Below are 14,442 nucleotides of genomic sequence, written 5' to 3' on the forward strand. Positions count from 1 at the left end.
ACCATGCTAAGAATATCGAATATTGCCACCTAAATCTATGTACGATATTTTAGGATATCGATATTTTTTTACATTTTCCGCATCACTATTTCCGGCGCCAACTTACCCTCTTTCCGTTCTGTGAGCGAAACCGAAAAGTCTTTGCTTTGGTAAGTCGACAAAATATTCGGAAATATGGGCGATCCTGGGCCCTTCCTTTATAAAAATAAAAGCAAGATGCGACAATTAACAACCGTCAATACAATTCATATTGCAGTTCTTAAATTCAGTAGACGAGTCCCTGATACAGCATCAAAATGGTTAGGGAGAACAAGGCAGCATGGAAGGCTCAGTACTTCATCAAGGTTGTGGTAAGTACCTAAATTATCCTCTTCCAATATCCGCGTTTTGGTTTAACGTGACTAATCTCTAAAACAGGAACTGTTCGACGAGTTCCCCAAGTGCTTCATTGTGGGCGCCGACAATGTGGGCTCCAAGCAGATGCAAAACATCCGTACCAGCCTGCGTGGCCTGGCCGTAGTGTTGATGGGCAAGAACACGATGATGCGCAAGGCTATCCGTGGGCATCTGGAGAACAACCCCCAGCTGGAGAAGCTGCTGCCGCACATCAAGGGCAACGTGGGCTTTGTGTTCACCAAGGGCGATCTGGCTGAGGTGCGCGATAAGCTGCTCGAGTCGAAGGTTCGCGCCCCGGCTCGTCCCGGTGCCATTGCCCCCCTCAACGTCATCATCCCGGCTCAGAACACCGGTCTGGGACCAGAGAAGACCAGTTTCTTCCAGGCTCTGTCCATCCCTACCAAGATTTCCAAGGGAACAATTGAAATCATCAACGATGTGCCCATCCTTAAGCCCGGTGACAAGGTGGGCGCTTCCGAGGCGACGCTGCTCAACATGTTGAACATCTCGCCCTTCTCGTACGGCCTGATCGTCAACCAGGTGTACGACTCTGGATCCATCTTCTCGCCCGAGATTCTGGACATCAAGCCCGAGGATCTGCGCGCCAAGTTCCAACAGGGAGTGGCCAATTTGGCTGCCGTTTGTTTGTCGGTGGGTTACCCAACCATCGCCTCGGCCCCGCACAGCATCGCCAACGGTTTCAAGAACTTGCTGGCTATTGCCGCCACCACCGACGTGGAATTCAAGGAGGCCACCACCATCAAGGAGTACATCAAGGACCCCAGCAAGTTCGCTGCCGCCGCCTCGGCCACGGCTGCCCCAGCTGCTGGAGGTGCTGCCGAGAAGAAGGAGGAGGCCAAGAAGGCCGAGTCCGAGTCCGAGGAGGAGGACGATGACATGGGCTTTGGTCTCTTCGACTAAGCTGCTTCCAGAGTTACCTGGCCCCTCAGCACGTGCGGCTCCCACAGCCGATTGCTTCTGCTTTCAACAGTTACCCATTAAGATCTTTGATTATGTGTTATCAGTGCGAATAATTGCCGCGGTTTGACGGACCCAATGGCAAGTTGCGAAAAACATTGTATAAACTGTTTGGAAGCTTACACTCTGCCTTTTTATTTCCATTTAACTGTTTTAAACCCATTTTACTATCCTTTAAGGACCCACCGGACAGCAGGTGCCGGCTGGCAGCTGCTCCTGCTTTCTTGCTTTCCGGATATTTACAAAGTAATTACTTGTGATAAAATGAATTTCACAAGATGAGAAAAGTTTAAAGTTTCTGCTGGCTTCGTCTGCGACTTTTGCGATTTCTTTTGCTTTTCGCAAAAGCGACGGCGACGGCGACTGCGACTGCGACGCTCATAAAAATTCAATTTGTCTTGACAAAATACGCAAGAAATTAAGAATGTGCCAAGTGGCGGGCAAAAGAAACTTTCTCTCCCTTTTCCATTTCCCTGCGCTTTTCTTTCTCGTTCGCCGGGCGAAAATGAGTTACGCGACCGGGGCGTGAAAGTGCCACGCCCTCGCGTCAATGTGTCGCCTACCGCAGGCTGGCCGAAAGGCAAGGACTGGGGAAGCGGCAGAGGGCTGAGCGAAGCCGAGGGCCACGTTAAACATTGCATAAATAGCCGGTATGAAATTGCTGGCTAGGCTTGGAAAAAATAAATCTCTGGCCAAACTAAGAACTTTGAGGTGGAACCGTGAGAGAATACTAGTTTTGATATAGATTGTTTTTTTTATTGGTAATTTGGTAGCTTTATTAATTTCATAGATTAAACCTGACTTTTGTAGGGGTTGAAATCTTTTAAGGAAGGTATGTTAGAGACTCAGTTCAATAAATTGTCTTTTTTCATTATTTTTTTCATTATTATGTACATGTGTATAAGTTTTAAATTTCTTCCTCCTTGATGAAGACAAAATATTTATCTCATTTATGCAGTCACGTTGTCATCCCTAGGGGATCCCATTTGGTTTGAGATAAATTAATAAAGACATTGCATAATTTCAGGCGCCACTGGCGGCAAATATACAGGGGAATTAACATAAACTGTGGGTGGGCCGGCCGGTTGCCACCACCGGACCTGTTCCGGGACGGGCGCCTGGAGCCGAGGATGTTGACCACCCCGGTAACCATCCATCGCTTGCCACTCAATCAGCAGCTAGCGACATTGGAAATCAAAATGCGATTGGCAAAATGATTTGCTTCAATTTTTGTGATGCGCATAACAAATGAAGTTTGGACATTTGGACAATTGATTGGGACAGCGTCCATGTGGCGGAAGTGGGGAGTGGTGGGCGGCCGATGGTCGAAGACCCATATAGACAATGTACGATATACCACACATCACATCACACACTCCATCGCAATGTTTGCCATGCACAACAAAATGTGGAGCAGTCGACAGATTCGGATTTGGATTCAGATTCAGAGTTCAGGACTCCACTTCAGGACTCCCATACTTCTCCATCCCATCCCATACCCCCTCCTCCTCATCCTACGGTCGGAAAACCCTCGAAACTGGACTCGATTTTGGCCATCCCATGTGCACAGATAGATTTGTATGCATATTTTTGCTTTGGCATTTCGTTTGTGTGCTAAACATGTGAATGCCATCGATATAACGACGCTTCTGTTGCCCCTGATCCCGATATGCATGTTCCCCTTGGGCGCGTGTGTGCTCAGCTGTGATTTGTATGGCCAAAAGATTTGGAGCGAACCGGTTTAATTCTTGTGGGGATGACTTTAGCTTTTCCTAGCGCAGGGTGCTTCAAGTGACACTTGAACTGGGTAAGAAAATGTGCTATCCTACATAGTAGTGCTACGGTTTCAAAAATTTCCAAGCGAAATTTTGATTGTTCGATTTTGAATTCCACTGAACTGCCCTCCAAAGAGGGCTCTGGCACAATCATTCCCCGCTGAAGGGAACAACTTTTGTTAGCATCTGCTGGCTGGAACCGTGATGATAACTGAAACAGAAATCTATTTTCCAACTGACTGACGTGCAGTACAAATACATTTTTGGGAAACTGTCAAGGGTTGCGGGTGGCAAGAAACACGAAAGGGGAAAGTAACAAAAAAAAACACACACACACAATAACGAAAATCTGAAAACATTCAGCGGATTGTTTAGAGCAGGATGCTGGGCAGGCAGCACCTGGCCACGCCCCCACCACACAACATGCTCAATTTAGTCTCGTCACATCAAAATGTTTGCTCTTCGCGCTATTTGCTGATGCTGCCATTGCTGTGGCCGGGGAGGACTGGGCGAGTGGATGCTTTGTGGGCGCTTACCGCGTATAATTTATCTATGCATATGTTTTCAGTTGCCAACAGCGGCAGCGGCAGCGGCTCGAGCTGAGGTAGCCAGAAATTGGGCCTGGCCCACATAAATCACAGTCAACAGCACGCAATGGAGGTCCAACCACCGCCCACCGGGCCACCCCCTCATGGCCCCGCCCCCAACACCCCTTTCGTGTTGCTGCCCAGAAACAGGAGCCTGTTCTCAATGGCCATGAAAATAAACGCCTGTTCTCAGAATTAGCTCCGTCAATGGGCTGGTCTGATTCGCAGCCATAAAAAATAGGCATCAAGTAGAAATCTAACAACCTATTTTCCAGGATTACCTGGATTACAATTCCTTAAAAAAGGCCTATACTTGAAAAAATTAAATTCAAATTCCGGATTAAGATTTTGATAACTACACAATGACAAACAAAGATAAGACCTAAATATATATATTTAAAGCTTAGATTTACCCTATTTCCAGGCCGACTAGAATTCTGTATTTAATGAGGTTCTAAAGCGCTTTTGAAGCAAGTGCAACACTCTCGAACGTAGCCCACAAAAACGGTGCATAAAAATCTTTTAGCTGCTCTAAAAATGGAAAAATTCACAGGGAGACATACAGGCTCACCTCCAGAACATGTCTCTTTCTGGGCCAGAGGTAACGGTGGCTCTAACGGCAACAATAAACGACAAAAGCCGTTACGACGAGCGATGATTGCAAGGCAAACGAGCAATTAAAATGTCGTGCGCCTGGGGAGTATGCCACCTCGGCCCACCCCGTCCATCCCACGCCTTCCCATCGAATAACCCACATCCCGCAGCCGCGGAGCATCCTCCGAAAAGGGGAGCACTCCAGTCCTTTGCCACGTACGATGTATAACCTTTGCCCCTCCGTGGCACATCTGTCGCTGCGCCTGTATGCGTGTGTGTGTATGTTCAGATCCTTCGGCTGTTTTTGTTCCTTGGGGGCATTTTTACGGCTCTCCGTTTTTACGCTGGAAGCGGGAATTTCGACGTCGGGTATTTGAAATATGCACGTAATATTGCAAAATTTTAAGCGTATATCTTTGCATAATTAACTGAGAAAATACTTAGCACATACAGGGGGAGGTGCCTGCCCCAGTGTTGCAGGCATTTATACCGCAGCTCCCAAATCTCTTGCAAAGGAGCGAACGAAACTTTTGCAATGATACTTTCAGTCCCCCTCTGAAACCACCCAGGTTGTGTGGAATTTTTAATCTTCTATAGAACCCAACGACGAGCTTCGAGTTTTCTCTGATCTTACACTGAAAAATATCAATTCAAAGTATTAGGTATTTATTTATAGATTTAAATAAATTGTAATACTAAGAAATTAAATCTCAAAATCGAAATTTTTATGGATATTGCGATTATACTATTGGGAACATTGGAAATTCGTTTCGCTGGGTTAAAGCCAGCAAGCCCATCCAGAACTATAAAAGGAGCTGCTCGAGCCTCTGATCACCTCATTTCCACCCGTCCCAGCTACGATGAAGGTGCTCAAGATGGCTTTGATTGTTGTTGTGGCAGCAGCCATGGCACTGGAACAAGGAAACACAAATTCTAACACGAACGATATTAAGGTCGCTGGCTAGATCACCTGGGAAGCCCAGTAATGTTATAAAGCTTTAAAAAATAATAAATGTATAATAATTATTGAAGAAAGTTCTCTCTGTGTAGTATGGGCAAAGTTGTCCGGGTCATGAGTCTTTCTTTACTGCGGAGCTTTGCATCTTTACGCTTTGCTTAAATATTTTAATTTTTATTGGTCGGAGTTTACCAACTGTCTTTGGGTTTCGGGGGCTGTGAGCCAGCCTTGCGGCTCCTGTGATAAAGCAGTAAAAAGTGTATTTATTTTCGAGGGCCGAACCCCACCCTATCACCTGAAAGGACTCCCCGCTCAAAATCCTTCGAAGCCTGGGATGGGTGTGCCCAAATCCGACGGGCAACCAGCGGTCAGGACTTAAGTCGCACTGAGCTCTAATAGCCATAATCATAGGCCATAATGACTGCCTGGGCCTGCCAGGAAACGGCGCACTTTGGCAACGAAACTTTCCGAATGACATCGAACCGAGGAGTGTGTATGGCATTTGCATAAAAGTAAAGTTCACCCACTCGGATGGCTGGGAATGCAACCTGGCAAAACTTTTTGCCAAATTTAAATTATAAATAAGCTGGGGGCGGGACAGGCGCGCAACGGGACGCGAAGGGGCGAAGAGCAGGGAGTTAGAGCACTTGCCTCGGAAACAAAACCTCATATGCATCGAAACGTAATAGCAAAAAGGATTTTAAGTGAAGTTGAAGTTGACTACACGACCGCATTGAGGGAGTACCTCCGTCACCACGCCGCCCGGCGCATCCCCTGGGACCACTTACACCACTGCAGCTTCGTGGAAAGTTTGATGGTCCTCCCAATCCCTGCCGGCGGGGCAGGGGAGTTCGAAAAATAAACTCAAAGTGAGAACTGAGCCCCGAGAACTGAGAACTGAACGCGGTGTATTCCGCCCCAAAAGGCAAAGTGCAAAGCGCCCCCCCGCTCCAAAATATCTTTCCATGTGTGTGGTATATCTTTCGGGCGGTTGCAGCTGGAGCAGCACTAACCACGAGACAACCTCAAGCAGCAAGCAGTAAGGAGCAAGGAGCTGGGACCAAGGAGCAGACAGCCGCCAAGACAGGCACGAGCTCCAGCCAACGCAAGTTTAAATGTCATGTAAAATGTTTCCACTTACACAAATTAATGTGTAAAATTAAATTTTGTCACAGGGAAATGGGAAGCAAAGTTGTACCGCAAGCGGTATCGTTACAAAGCCTTGAAGAATAATATTCTTAATTATAGTCGATAGATTTATGTTGAATTTTCTGACCCTTTAATCCTTATTCTTTTCTCCAAAATGTACTTTTTACATGTAGATAGTAGGATTGTTGTATTATCTTAGATATTATAAGGTCCAGTTTTCCCAATTAACCAAAAATTAAGAAGATACTAAGATACTATTCCAAAATTTGATATTTGCAGATATTATAAACGCTTCTATAGTGATATATAGGAAAATAGAAAGACAATTGATTTGGAAAAACATATTGGAAAAGGGTTTTTTAAGATGAAACTCGCGTGCATATCTTCTCCTAAATGCTGTATTTTTCAGAGGGTAGTGATCATTGTATGTATGTATGTATCGGATATTGGGAGACTAGAGTAAAAATATTCACTCAGCAACTTGATTCGATAAGGAAAGCATACACATGATGACATAATGAGCACTTTTGTACTTTAATTCGATTGATTCCACTTGGCGGTCAATTAAGTAAAGTAACGAAACATCTGTTTTCCGAATTAGCACTGGAAAAGTAACCCTTGTATGGGACCGTTCTAGGCCCGGTCTCAGAGGTCTCATTGGGCAAACGCCATTTACCCATTAAAGGGCATCCAAATTCTCTACAGATATTCTTCACTTAAGGCCGCCAAAACAGTCAGGACCCCTCCCACTCTCCAACCCTGGGAGCTGTTAACCCTTTGGTTGCTTTGGCTTTTTTGGGCCAAATGAAGCATTCCACTTTCCGTCCTGGGCGGCAAGGGGTCTCATGTGTGATACGGTTGAGAGACTTTTAGCTTCATTGCTTGATTTGTTTAAATGTCTTTACTGTGTTTGGTTTATGGTTTTCGCCGGGGTGGAGTGCGGGTGGTCGAAGGGTGGGGCATGGTGGCAGAACGGTTGAGGGTTCAGACCGAAAAATCTTGTTTTTGCTCGGTAAAACTTTGTCGTCCATTGCATTTGCTGATGGATCATAGATACAAAAGTTATTTGCACAAGCGGAGACCTCGTCCGCCCACCACCCATTGCCATTCTCAGTTGGCTTTGTAAATGTCAACATATGCATATAATAATAAAAACAAATATGTCCAAAGCCTCTGACAGCTTGGCTCAGCACATTTCCCCCCAGATCCCGACCTCTAACTGCAAAGTACTTGTGTGTTGGAGGGAGCGGATAGCTGATAGCTGATAGCAGGATACAGACACATTTGAATCTGGTTGATGCATAATATATGAATAGCTCACATTAATTAATTGCCTTGCCGAGTAATAACATGATTAACATCCAACGTCGCATCCATTTCATTCCGGTTTCGGCGCTGTTGCAGCCAATTAATCCTCGGCCTGTTCTCAATCTGGCCGATAACTTTTCGGTCATGTTTGCTCACAAAGTTCCCGAGATATATTTGAACGTCTAATGAGCTTGGATATGCCTTAATGAAATACTTGGCAAAGGGTTGTTTGGGACTCAAAAGTCAGCAGGATTTATTCTCTCTAAATATTTATTTTTTGACAAGACTGCTGACTCGAACCGTGGCGTGGAGCTCCATGAAACAATGAAAACATGGCTTTCTCAGTAAGCCCTATATCACTACCCTATCACTATAGCATAGTCCTTCGACCTCGGCATGGACCGAATCCTTGTGGGGGCTTCAGCGTCTGAGCATTTTAGCTTTGCGAGCACAAACAAATTACACCAGCACAGCAAAAACGAGAAATCCTTGAGACGGACAGACTCAAAGAAGAGGGAGGCGGCTGACTGCGGCAGGTTGCACGTTGCAGACTGCTAAAATCTGAATTACCCGAAGAAATTGTAACAAATACAAAAGTCAATGGTGCTGCAAAAAGAAGTTTTCAGCTGTCTTCCACTGGCAGAGGTAAATCTTCCAAGCCAAAACTTTCAACTTGCTTAAATAAACCCCGAGCGTCACACAGACACATTTTCTAGGGCGGTGGCGGGGCGGGGACTTAAGCTGCTTTTACACATGCACACATGCCCGGGCCAGGACTCTGGGAACTTCAGGACTCGGGTTCTGATTCTGAATGTTTCCGATTTGCCCTCTGCTCCGCTCGCATTTTCGGCAATGTGATTATGCGGCACAGTGGTGTTATGATTTGCAGCACATTTGCAACTATCTTAGAACTAGTCCTGGTTCTTCATGATCATATTTTGAAAAGCTAAGATGGTATTGTTACTATCCCAATGAATTAATCTTCAAAAACCTTGTATTCCAAATTTTAAAAGGGTTTAGTATATATACATCCTAGACAGCCAAGAGCTAAACAAAATTTAACAATATCCCAATGTTATTTGTGAAAAAATATTTTATTTTAATTCCTCGGGATTTTTACTCTTAATGTATTTTTTATATTAACACAAGAAGTCATAAAACCTAGTCAAGTTTTCCGACTATATGATAACCGGTACTTGTCATTTCCACAAACTAAAACTCACCACCTGACTAAACTAACTAACTGAAGCAATTCAGTAGGGAATAAGCTTAAAAAGTTAAAGTGAACTCCACTAGAAATCGGACAATTTGGCGAATCTTGTTTTCGCGATAGGAAATATAAATATAATTTAGCGATAGGAAAAGATTTAACATACAAATTTTTACAAAATACCTGGTTTGGCGCAACCCAAATAAGTCATTTGACGTGACGAGAGGGGAAGTGGCATAAATTTAAAAAAAACTTAAACTTCTTGTGTATTAATGGATAGACATATGATATAATATATTATCTTCAAGCTAAAGTCAAGTATAAGTATAAAGTTCAAGTATAAAGTCGAATGTAGAAATCTAACATTTCATTAAACCGAAGCAGACGTAAAACGTAAGCTAACCTATCATAATTACTGTGGTGCATCTGTCGGAGGATCTGTTTTCCGAAACAAAAAAAATTTGTTTACTCACACATCAAAAGATTTTGAACTTTATTTTAAACTTTTATTTATTGAATTAATTTTTAATTTTTCATTCTAATTAATACTTTCATTTAATTCTAATTAAATAGTTTTCCATAGTCTGGTTGATCCAAGTCTGCATTTTGGCAATATCGGGTAACAATGCAGGTGTTCACCAGGTCGCAAGAAATGCCCAGCGCACAGAAGGCTTTCATGCTAACTTAAAGATTTCTCAATAAGCGAAGTTAGCTTTTGCGCGCATTCCCAGGCAGGCACTACCGACTCTAAGACTTTCCTCATAATATTCGCGTTCTTTGGCCATTGTTTCGACGTCTTTCTAATGAAAATGATTAAAAAGTGATCGAATCCAGACAGAGAATGGCAATGTTCTTTGTAGGAGGGACCTGATGAGACCTCTCTTTTTCTCCGAAAACTTGCGCGGAAATCGCGAGCGCAATGTTTCCAGCGATTAGGAAATCGGCACCATTTTAGGTGTTTCTTTCAGCAGGGAGACCATCCAGGGAAATTCCAAGTACTGGGCGATGACTTTTTTACCGGTGACGAGCGTCACATAATTAGTATTCCGACTTCCACATAGAGGGCCTTGAATTGGTCACTCAGACTCAGTGGCTATCTGCAACGATTCTTATCAACAGACAACCCAATATTCTGGTAGAGATTTCGATTCTTAGAAAGCAGCAAATCTCAGTGCCGGGGCATTCCCATTGGAAAGAAGTTCCAATCTTTCTGCCTTGGCGAACATGGCGACACACACTTTTGTTTGGATCTACCGTCGCAGGAGAGCAATTCTTATTCGTAGATAGTCAAGTACAGACTATGTATGTTAGAGAAGCCTCCTGGTTTTATAAACATGTCATAGTGATAAGAAATTCACTCATGGGCTCCAGTTGACCCGGACCCGTTTGGGAAAAACATTTCTCGGAATTGGAATGAATAGTATTTTGTGAATTCCTCATTGATATTTTTATGTGACCTTTGTGTACCACATAAAAATATGAAATCGCGTTCTCGATCATTCACTTCAAAAAAAGACTTAAAATGTGCATGACAATTTCAGCAAATCCAGAAAGGAATCCTTGCAGTTAAGTGGCAGTACAAATTACAACTTTATATCTTTAAAAACACTACAGTTATATTCAGTTATATCACAACTATAAAATATAGACGCCGATAGTTATCAAATTGGATGGGCGAATCAGTTGGCCAAAAAAGGATCCTTACTGCTTTTTATCCCATAAACACCAAAGTAATGCCATGTCCGATCAATCTATCTGATTGAACCGAATTTCATAAGGATCCACCAACTATACCCTAACCTTAGCCATATAACTTCTAAAGAAAAAAGCTTGGGCCGTTTTTAAATTTTATATTCTACGAAATTGGTCTTATAATGAAATTCTAATAAAGATCGGCGAACTATATTCTATGTTTGCGATATATATTCGATCAGAACTGCAGATATACAATACATATATCAAATACGGAAAGTTAGTTTCATTTTTTATTAAACAAAAAAAATTCAAATTATTATAAATGTACAATTTTTAAAGTATTTTGACCTAAAAATGTTAATTATTTGAATGAATCTCGTACATTTCTTTACAAAGAATGGTATTTTAAAAACTATTTCTTCCGATTATAAATATTTAATCTAACCAATGAGGTCCTTACCAATGTGCGTTGCTCTCAGGTGGGTTGTTCCGTCTTGCAACCGAGAACGACCTTGCCAACAAAAACAACAACAAGCCCAGGCAGGCACAACAATAACAGAATCCTGGGCAGCTGCAAGAACAGCAACAACAACGCCAACAATCAATGGCAAACCAGTAGCCAAATCCAAAGCCAAAAGCTGGGAGCCCCTCTAGGCCCTCTTTATCCACCCGGTCCACCCACCACCCCTTACGGCCGCCCGTTGTGCGGCTCTGGTGAGTGAACAAGCTTGCATGTCAGCATTTCGCTGGGAGTGCTCGAGGACGGCAGGGCGGCAGTGGAAAGAGGCGGAGCAGGGAGGCCCCTGATAGGAAGTTTGCAAGTTTTGCGCTTCCGTCGTTCGAGGATATTTGTCTGCTGAATTAATTGGAATTAGTCGCGACATGCTTATACCAAAAGTCTAGAATAAACAATAAAATGGATACCTATTCAAATAAGAATCGCTCGCTCGCACACTCGGGCTCAGTCAGACTCGAACCGGGGAGATAGTTAGACAGTGGGCGAGGAGGAGACGCACAACTGGGTTTGATGGGGAAACAATGCAAAGTTTTAATGAATTTTGGTTTAAGTTTTCAGCGAGGTCGGGGGCAGGGCAGGGCTGGGCCGGGCCAGGGTCGGGCCAGTGTCGACTCGACGAGCCCTTTGAGATTTCCTGCGAAATGTATTCGAAACGAGTAACGGAAATTGCATTATTTCAATTACAAATTCGCCGAGTGGAAAGTGCCAGCGGAAGAGAGAGTTTCGGAAAGCGAAACTCGAGCAGACAGCAAACGCCGCAGGCAATTAGTCGTGTCAAAGCTTTCATTATTGTTTTGTCATATTTGCCTGCCCCTTCTCGCATGTGTCAGCCGCACTGCAAAGTCTTAATTAATGTATAAATATATATAGTATGCGATGAGGCGCCACAGCGGAATAGATTTTATTTAATCACGGCCAGGGGGAGTGGGCGCTACTTGCGCAGCCTCAGATTTCGGATTACGAATGCCTCGCCAATTGTTGTGGCATCAACAAAGGCAAACAAATGAGCTGAGAGGCGGCCCCCTGCTGGCAGAGCCTGAAAGGGGTCTTACCGGGGGGAACTGTGCCAGCAGCTGGAGAAACTTTCCACAGTTGCAGGGAGTGGCAAGAGTATATCCCGAGGCACTTTTCAGTTCATTGCGAAAAATGCACCTTTAAAAATAGATTAGGTAATAAAAATGTGAATTATCCGACTAGGCAACCCATTAGTTATGCTATTTTAAGCGAAAGAGGATTATGAAATGTGGAATATACGCACAGTCTTAAAGTCAAAAGTAAAAACAACTATGTATATTTTTAGACATTTTGTGTCACAATTGGAACAAAAAATGTTTCGAGTGCACTACAGTTTCCACTTGGAGGAAATTATGCTGCCATAAGGTCCTCGCTCGGACATCCTTCTGCACATGGAAGTGCAATGAATTGATTTTCGTGATTTCTCGTCACTTTCTGCGCTGCGTTGGGCTGCCAAACTTTGACAATAAGTTTAAACGGAGTGAGGGCGCCTCGGGGCCGAATTAGTCGCGAGTGCCGGCAAAATAACGCCAGAATGCTGAGTGCCAAGGGGATGGAGACTCAGAAGTCCGGGGGGTTGATTAGTGCCGATAATGGCTCGACTATCGAACGCGTTACTGTGTTCGATCTCTAACCTATCATAATATTGGCTCAGCTTTTATTCGATTCGCTGTGTTGTGATGGCTAAGTGCCCACCCATTAGCCGTACACTCTTTTGTACATTTATAAAACTGTATATTTTATGGGGTTATTTTTATACGCCGGCATTTGGTTGTCGCGGCCCGCTAGTAAAAAACGCGCCCAACATTATCATTGTTCAATTAAACTTTTCAACTGAAAAGCGGCTTTTGTTTTATCGCTGCCGCCTGTCCTGTCGGCTGCAGAACACACAAACAACAATGCCAATCCTACCGAAACGCGATTGGATTCAAAAAAGTAAAATCCTTTCCAATGTGTGGCACTGTCCGCCATTGTTGTAAACGCGAACGCTTTTTTATTTGGCGGTTCGATTTTTAATCACCATATCAACAGATTTACGCTTGCCCGATCTACTACGCACATTAAGTACACTCTGTAGTGCACAGTGCGAGGGGATGTCCTGGGTGATTCGGGGCCTTCACACACACTCACGTGTTCCAGCAAAGGCCCCACAACAATAACAATTACAGGCCCTCGGTTGTTGTTGCTGGAGGCGATGCTGTACGCCAATTGTGCAAATTTGACATCATCATTTTCATGTTTATGTCGAACAAGTCAAGTGCCACTTGCCCACTTACATATGTACATACGTGTGGCGGTAGTACAGTGCAGCCACCTTTAGGAGAAACCACCGATCCCTCAGAGCAGGTGGATCAACTTTCCTAAAGTCCAAAAGTAACCTACTTTCGAAGTAACCTTAGATAGATTAATTTAGATTTTTTAATAGATTTTTAAATAGATTTTTTAATCTCACAATTAAAATACTTTAAAAATAATACCAATGAAGATTAATTTCCATTTACATATCTTAAGTTATTAATGTATTCTTTTGATTCTCCAAACTTGAAGACTTTCAATTTTTATACCCTTGCAGAGGGTATTATAATTTTGGTCAAAAGTGTGCAACGCAGTGAAGGAGACATCTCCGACCCTATAAAGTATATATATTCTTGATCAGGATCACCTCCTGAGTTGATATGAGCATGTCCGTCTGTCCGTCTGTCCGTCTGTCTGTCCGTCTGTCTGTCCGTCTGTCTGTTTCTACGCGAACTAGTCTCTCAGTTTTAAAGCTATCGTCTTGAAACTTTGCACACATCCTTCTTTCCTTTGCACGCAGTATATAAGTCGGAACGGCCCGGATCGGTCGACTATATCCTATAGCTGCCATATAACTTTCGGAAATTGATCGGAAATGGTATAACTTTGGTGTTTTTAAAGTTAGAGAGTTCAAATTTTAGGTGAGAGCTTTTTTTGGCAACCTAATACGACATGCCAAATTTCATAAGGATCGGCCGACTATATCCTATAGCTGCCATATAACTGAACGATCGGAAATGACCCAACTTTCGTGTTTTTGATGATAGAAAGCTGGCACTTGGTACACATTCTATTTTTGGTCAGTTTATCCGATCTACCAAATTTCATAACGATCGGTTGACTATATCTTATAGCTGACATATAACTGTACGATCGGAAATGGTTTTTGGTAGAAATACCAACTTTGGTTTTTTTTGAAGATAGAAGCTTGAGACTTTTTTTAGATTTTGTATTGTAATAAATTG

The 14,442-nt window shown here is 43.4% G+C and overlaps 1 protein-coding gene and 1 long non-coding RNA gene across 3 annotated transcripts; one reads left to right on the plus strand and one right to left on the minus strand.

Annotated features, from left to right (window-relative positions):
* The first annotated feature begins 2 nt into the window (after positions 1–2).
* RpLP0 (ribosomal protein LP0) lies at positions 3–1,496 on the plus strand. Its single transcript, XM_017247143.3, has 3 exons — positions 3–149; positions 257–350; positions 418–1,496. The coding sequence occupies exons 2-3, from the start codon at positions 297–299 to the stop codon at positions 1,315–1,317; spliced, it is 954 nt and encodes a 317-aa protein (XP_017102632.1). The 5' UTR covers positions 3–149; positions 257–296; the 3' UTR covers positions 1,318–1,496.
* Positions 1,497–5,169: 3,673 nt separating this feature from the next.
* LOC138926391 (uncharacterized) lies at positions 5,170–7,992 on the minus strand. Of its 2 annotated transcripts, XR_011442895.1 has the most exons (3): positions 7,759–7,992; positions 5,584–7,698; positions 5,170–5,525 (listed from the first exon to the last, which is right to left on the minus strand). It is a non-coding gene; the product is annotated as an uncharacterized lncRNA (long non-coding RNA). The 2 variants fall into 2 exon arrangements; XR_011442894.1 differs by having other exon boundaries at positions 5,170–7,698.
* Between the last annotated feature and the right edge of the window lie 6,450 nt (positions 7,993–14,442).

This window comes from Drosophila bipectinata, chromosome 3L, assembly GCF_030179905.1.
Source record: "Drosophila bipectinata strain 14024-0381.07 chromosome 3L, DbipHiC1v2, whole genome shotgun sequence".
Classification (NCBI taxonomy): domain Eukaryota; kingdom Metazoa; phylum Arthropoda; class Insecta; order Diptera; family Drosophilidae; genus Drosophila; species Drosophila bipectinata.

Bases quoted from the DNA above. Each gene is read 5' to 3' on its own strand.
- RpLP0 (XM_017247143.3), top strand. From the start codon at position 297: ATGGTTAGGGAGAACAAGGCAGCATGGAAGGCTCAGTACTTCATCAAG. The intron at 351-417 runs GTAAGTACCTAA...TCTCTAAAACAG, and splicing joins AGTACTTCATCAAGGTTGTG to GAACTGTTCGACGAGTTCCC.